The 6829-nt window shown below is 41.3% G+C and overlaps 1 protein-coding gene across 1 annotated transcript; it reads left to right on the top strand.

Annotated features, from left to right (window-relative positions):
- Positions 1 to 1548: 1548 nt before the first annotated feature.
- Positions 1549 to 2841, top strand: LOC125381695. Its single transcript, XM_048399134.1, has one exon. The coding sequence runs from the start codon at positions 1549 to 1551 to the stop codon at positions 2839 to 2841; it is 1293 nt and encodes a 430-aa protein (XP_048255091.1).
- Positions 2842 to 6829: the final 3988 nt, after the last annotated feature.

The following is a 6829-nucleotide window of genomic DNA, read 5'->3' as shown; positions in this document are numbered from 1 at the left end:
AAAAGAGATCGAATTGTTCAATAATTTTTGATAATGTGTATTGTATAAAAGGAATGACTTTTTAAAATTGGTAAAATGAAATTATATCTGAGTTTGTTACTGGCCGTATCCTCAAAGGGGGTTGACGTAGTGTAAAATTATTGTCCCCCTGAGAGGATATCGTAAGTCCATGTCATTCAAAGAATATTTCTGCCTACTACTCTTTTAAATGTAGAATATTTGTATTTTTACTTGTGGCTAACTTTGCATACAGTCGCCAGTTGCTGAAGGGATGATGTAAATCCTGCTGGGGTCCATGCAGGTTGCAAAGGTACTGTAAGTCCCCCTGGTCCCCAGTATGGTGGTCTACCTTCAGTTGCTGGCGATCTATAGCCTGTTTTTATAATGTAATGTTATGTATAGTGCTATTGATTTTATGATTACATACTAGTTTTAAATTTATTTCTGTGATAAGTCTAGTTATTTTACTGTCCCTCGTTGGCAGGTTTTTATACAAGTTTCAATGTATGTATCATATTTAACTTTTGATAGTCACGATATGGCTGAAATACTGCCGATGTGACTTTAAACTTTACTCACTCACTCACTCACTCACTCTCTTAAACAACGCCGTCTAAACCTATCTTTACAATACATCACTAAATTATATTCTAATCAGTCGAATCCAGCTTTTATATTCAATCCTCTCCACAATAAGAAATCAACACTCACTCCACCCCTCGGAATCAGAATAAAATCTGCAATATCAGCTTCTAATATTAAACTCCAAGATATAGCTCCTACTCAACTTTTCTCATCTCCTCCTTGGCAAATGGTAAAGCCAGAGGTAGACCTTACATTAACAAAACTAAAGAAATCAGATACTAACCAATTAATTTACCGGCACTCGTGAAGAGCAACCTCCTCGTGGTGAGTCCTGGGTAACGCTAATCGCTCTTCCCCCGTGAGGAACCGGGGTAGAATATTTCCACAGCACCCCATTGCTGGTCGTAAGAGGCGACCAAAGTGGGCAGCCCGTTTGCCGTTGGTTGCGTCCCTGTGTCGGCGGAGGACGGGAGTCTGGTGGTTGAGGGCACTGGTTCCAGGAATAGCGTTCCTTTGCCCAATATTCCACTTCGACCCTTACTTCGCCTAGACGGGTGGTAGGATGGGCCCGGTCCTATCAATCGGCTGGTCATGTCGAGCCCTGTGCATGACATTTCATTTGCACATTTTTGGAATGTTTGTCATGAGCTATATTTCATGCTTTTTAACTTGATCAATTAAAATTCTCCTGTTATTTGAGAAACAGAACAGTGCCGTACATTACACTCATACATGTGTAGACGTTTGGAATGTATTTCAACTATTACTGAAACATTTCTATATTTGCCTAGAGTCCCAATGCCCAGAAGGCGGTGGAACATATTTTATGATGTTTCTGCTTGAGTATATCCTCTTGGTATCCTTGGTGTCGCCTGTCGGAGGCCCACAGGCATATGGCATTGTCCTTGTTGACACTCCATGGTGGGTGGGGACCCAGGAGGATGAAACACAATTACAACCAACATGGAACCCCCAATGAAAAAACGTTCTCATGAATCTCATGATTGTTTTGTTACTGAGGATGATAGTCCGCGGATGCCTCCGGTTACTTTCGAAAACTGGCCAAGATTCTTGGTTATTTCTTCTTTGGATGACACTCCTCTGAAGCTCAATCCATTTGCAGTTGAAAAGGCTATACAAGGCATAGCTGGTGATGTGGAAGATGCAAAACGATTACGCAGTGGATGCTTGCTGATCAAATGTAGACGACAAAAGCAAGCTGTAAGTCTTCTTTCCATTAAGACCCTTGCAAATGTTCCTGTTGTTGTTTCCCCACACAGGTCCCTGAATAGCAGTAAGGGAATTGTGCGAGACAGAGGCCGATTCCTTGCTGACATGAATGAGGATGACATTTTAGTTGAACTACAAAGCCAAAATGTAATTGCTGTGAAACGCTTTTCTTCTAAGAGAAATTGTGAGGTTACTAAGACCAACACTTACTTGTTTACTTTTGGCCTTCCAAAAATTCCAGAATCAATTAGAGCAGGTTATTGTAGCATCAAAGTGGATATGTACATCCCTAATCCACTGAGATGCTACAAGTGTCAACATTATGGCCATGGATCTAGAACATGTCATGAGCAGGCTGCTTGCCATCGATGTGGTGGCAACTGTCCAGACAGTACCCAGTGTAACAAGGATCCGTCCTGTGTGAACTGTGGTGATAGTCATGCTTCATCATCTAAAGACTGTACTAGATTCAAACGTGAATCCAAAATTGTTAAAATAAAACATGAACGGAACATCTCATTCCAAGATGCAAAGAAGATTGTTCAGGATGAAGAAAAGTCCTCACTTATTTCCTTCTCTGCAGCTGCTTCTCGGACAAATTCACAACCTCCTCCACAACGTGTTTTACAGCCTGTTTCATGCATAGCAGTTGCATGTCAGACAGACTATACCTGGACTAGAACAGAATCTCCAGAGGTTATTACTCTATCTGCGGACTCTTCAACTGTTCTAGAAACTGCCAGTTCCCAAACAACTTCCCAGGGAAAATCATCTCAGTCACATCCTAAAACGCATTCTGAAACATATGTAAAGCAAATCGCTAAAAACAAACCGAGAACAGAATCATCCAAGAAACATCAGAGTGGCAGACCCTCAAAAGGATCAGTGAATCAGATCCAGTTGTTCAACAAATTTGGATCCCTTGAGGATATGGATGTGTCGGACATCAGCCACCAGAGGACACACAGCTTGTCGCCCTCTGAGCAAGGCCGGGGTAGATCCCCAATTAAGATTCCGAAGAGGTAATGTCTTCCCATATTATACAATGGAACTGTAGAGGTTTCCGAAACAACTTTAATGATTTACAACTTTTAACTCAGGATTACAGTCCATCAGCATTATGTTTGCAAGAAACATACCTAAAATCTACAGACAAGTTTGATTTAAGACATTATGATTCCTACCATTGCTTTTCTCCTCCTGGTGAGAAGGCTACTGGAGGATCTTCTATTTTGGTGCGTCGAAACACCATTCATAGCGATGTTCCACTGAATACCCCTCTTCAGGCAGTTGCGGTACGTGTTACGCTGCACATTGTGTTCACTTTGTGTTCACTTTATATTCCGCCATCATCTTCTCTACGTCAATCAGATTTACAGGCCCTCTATGACCAACTCCCTCAACCCTGCATTATCATGGGAGATTTCAATGGCCACAACCCACTTTAGGGAAGTAATAACACCAATACAAAAGGTAAGATCCTCGAGGATTTCCTTTCAAATAATGATTTATGTCTTTTTAATGATGGCTCTAACACATATTTACATCCTGCGACTGGCTCCTACTCCTCTCTGGATTTATCTGTTGCAGATGCCAATCTGTTTAATGAATTTGAATGGTCAGTCCACAATGACCTTTGCGGAAGTGACCATTTTCCGACTGTAATTTCAACTATAAATCCAATTGATGCTCCACCATCATCGAGGTGGAATTTTACAAAGGCCGATTGGTCTTTATTTCATACATTATGCACTGAAAGATTACAGACTGAATTCTTTCTAAATGATGATGATCCCATTGAAGTGTTTTCTGAGGAATTAAATATAATTGCTGATGAATGTATCCCGAAGTCCTCTACGGTTCCTCATATCCGTAAACCATGGTTTACCACGGACTGCAAACAAGCTGGAAAGGCGAGGAAGAAGGCAGAAAAATATTTTCGTCGTCTTCCAACTGTCCATAACTTAAATCAATTTAAAATTTCGAATGCCAAGGCTCGTCGCACAATTAAACAAAATAAACGACAGTCATGGCAAACATATGTTTCTAAGATTAATTCACGAACGCCTATTTCAAAGGTTTGGAATATGGTTCAGAAAATTAAAGGAAAAGGGTCCAAATCCACTGTTCGCCATCTCAAGGAGGGTGACACTCTTCTAACAGATAAATCTGCTATTGCTAATAAATTAGGTGAAACATTAGCTCAACATTCCTCATTATCTAATTATGTACCTAACTTTCAGTAATATAAGGAACAACAAGAAAAAAAGAAACTTAATTTTCACTCAGATAACGGTGAGGATTATAATGAAGTGTTTTCCATTCATGAGCTCCATACTGCCCTTGGGCAAGCTCACGATACTGCTTCGGGGCCTGATAATATTCATTATCAGCTCCTAAAACATTTACCTGAATCGTGTTTAGAAACAATGCTAAATATCTTTGACAATATTTGGACTTCTGGAAATTTTCCATCATCATGGCGAAATGCTACTGTCATTCCTATACCTAAGCCTGGTCGTAATCATACCGATCCCTCGAATTATAGACCAATATCCCTCACTAGCTGTGTTTGTAAGACTATGGAACGTATGATAAATAATCGTTTAGTTTGGTACTTGGAAACCAACAATCTCATTACTGACATTCAATGTGGTTTCCGCAAAAATCGTAGTACCGTCGATCATTTAGTACGTTTAGAATCTTTTATTAAAAACTCCATAATAAATAAACAACATGCTGTATCAATATTTTTCGATCTCGAAAAAGCATATGATACCACATGGAAGTATGGTATTTTAAAAGATTTACATGATTTTGGTTTAAGGGGCCGTTTGCCTCTATTTATTTCTCAGTTTTTAAAAAATAGACAATTTCAAGTTCGTGTGGGTTCAACCCTGTCTGACCATTACAATCAGGATCAGGGTGTCCCACAAGGCAGTAGGCACTCGTGAAGAGCAACCTCCTCGTGGTGAGTGCTGGGTAACGCTAATCGCTCTTCCCCCGTGTGGAACCGGGGCAGAATATTTCCACAGCCTCCCATTGCTGGTCGTATGAGGCGACTAAAATGGGCAACCTGTTTGCCGTGGGTTGCGTCCCTGTGTCGGCGGAGGACGGGAGTCTGGTAGTTGAGGGCACTGGTTCCTGGAACTGTGTTCCTTTGCCCAACACACTACTTCGACCCTTACTTCGCCTAGACGGGTGGTAAGATGGGCCCGGTCTTATCAATCGGCTGGTCATGCCAGGCCCTGTGCGTAATATTGTATATGCACTCCTGTGTTGTATTATAATGTATATTTTGGACTTGGCCAATCATACTTTGTATGAATTACCAATTTTTGATGGAATAAATTGCCTAGAGTCTTACGCCAGAAGGCGGTGGCTCATGGGCCAATCTGGTGATGTTGACCTCTGTATTCTGTATGTCTCCAGTTTCTTGTCATGGACTGAACCTTCCTGGCACTACATCTGGTAGATAAATATAGCTATTCAAGTCATATTTGCTGGAGTATAGCATCCCTGTATCCCTGGTGTTTGCATCCTGGATATCCAGTGCAATATAACACTGTCCTTGTTGACACTCGATGGCGGGTGGGGAACAGGGGTGCTGAATCATATTCTTTCATCATGGCTCAACAACAATCTGGTTCATCTCGCAATGAAAAAAAGAGACGATTAGAAGACATTGATATTTCGTCTGGAAGTATTTCTCAAAATATTGATACCTGGGCTAGGTTCCTGGTTATTGAGGCTGCTGATAACCTGCCTATCAAATTAAATCCTTTTGCCATTTCTAAGGCTGTGTCCGGTATTTGTGGTGAGGTCAAGAACGTCACCCGTCTCCGTAGTGGTTCGCTTCTGGTGGAGTGTGCGCGGAGACAGCAATCTCTCAATCTGTTGTCTATATCTACATTTGCCAATATTGAGGTTGCTGTGTCTGTGCACAGAACTTTAAACTCTTGTCGAGGCATTGTTCGTGACAGGGCTCGTTGTCTGTCCGACATGTCTGAGGATGAAATTGCTACTGAATTGGAAGACCAAGCTGTAACCGCTGTAAAACGTTTCACGATTAAGAAAGACGGTGTCATCACGAACACCAATACCTATCTCATGACGTTTGCCCAAACTTCCCTTCCACAGTCAATAAAAGCAGGTTATATGAACATTGGAGTGGATGTGTATGTCCCCAATCCGCTCCGATGCTACAAGTGCCAACATTTCGGTCATGGTTCAAAATCCTGTCATAACTCTGTGGTATGTCATCGTTGTGGTGACAGCCATGAGAGCATTGACTGTAATCATGATCTGAAGTGTGCAAATTGTTCAGGCCCACATGTTGCTTCATCAAAATCTTGCCCTGTGTGGCAAATGGAATCCAAAATAATGAAAATCAAATGTGAAAAAAACATATCCTATCTGGATGCCAAAAAACTATTCAAAATTCAGACCACTACCCCCTCAACTATGTCCTACTCCGCTGCAGTCTCCCGCTCTGTTACAACATCTACTATTTGGTGTCAGACTGACTTGACATGGGTCACGTCAGATCAACCAGTTGATACTATTCCAATCACTCAGCATATTCCTACCATCAGTGTATCCAGTTCAGGATCTCAGACTGAGATTCAGTCTGAGAAACCTTCACACACGTCAGTCAAACAACCAGTCGTTGTTCATTTGTCGACTAAAGAAAAAAAGAAATTGAAGAAAAAACAACTGCCAATCGTCCCTTCACCTTCAGAGGTTCCTTTACAGAACTCCTTTGGGCCTCTGGACATGGAGGTTACTCTGTCCTCACAGGACAGGCGGGGGAGTAGTTCCTCCTCACATTCACGCGAGCGATCTCCAATTGAGCCACCATGACTCAATTGTCTAATATAATGCAATGGAATTGCAGAGGACTTAGGCATAATTTTCATGAACTACAGTTATTAACAAGTGATTTAAATCCATCAGCAATTTGTTTACAAGAGACGTACCTTAAAAATACAGATAAGTTTGATTTAAAGCAATA

This window comes from Haliotis rufescens, unplaced genomic scaffold (genome assembly GCF_023055435.1).
Source record: "Haliotis rufescens isolate VD_foot unplaced genomic scaffold, xgHalRufe1.0.p SCAF_19, whole genome shotgun sequence".
NCBI lineage: Eukaryota > Metazoa > Mollusca > Gastropoda > Lepetellida > Haliotidae > Haliotis > Haliotis rufescens.
Note: the sequence above shows the minus strand (reverse complement) of the source record. Positions and strands in the feature narration are given on the sequence as shown.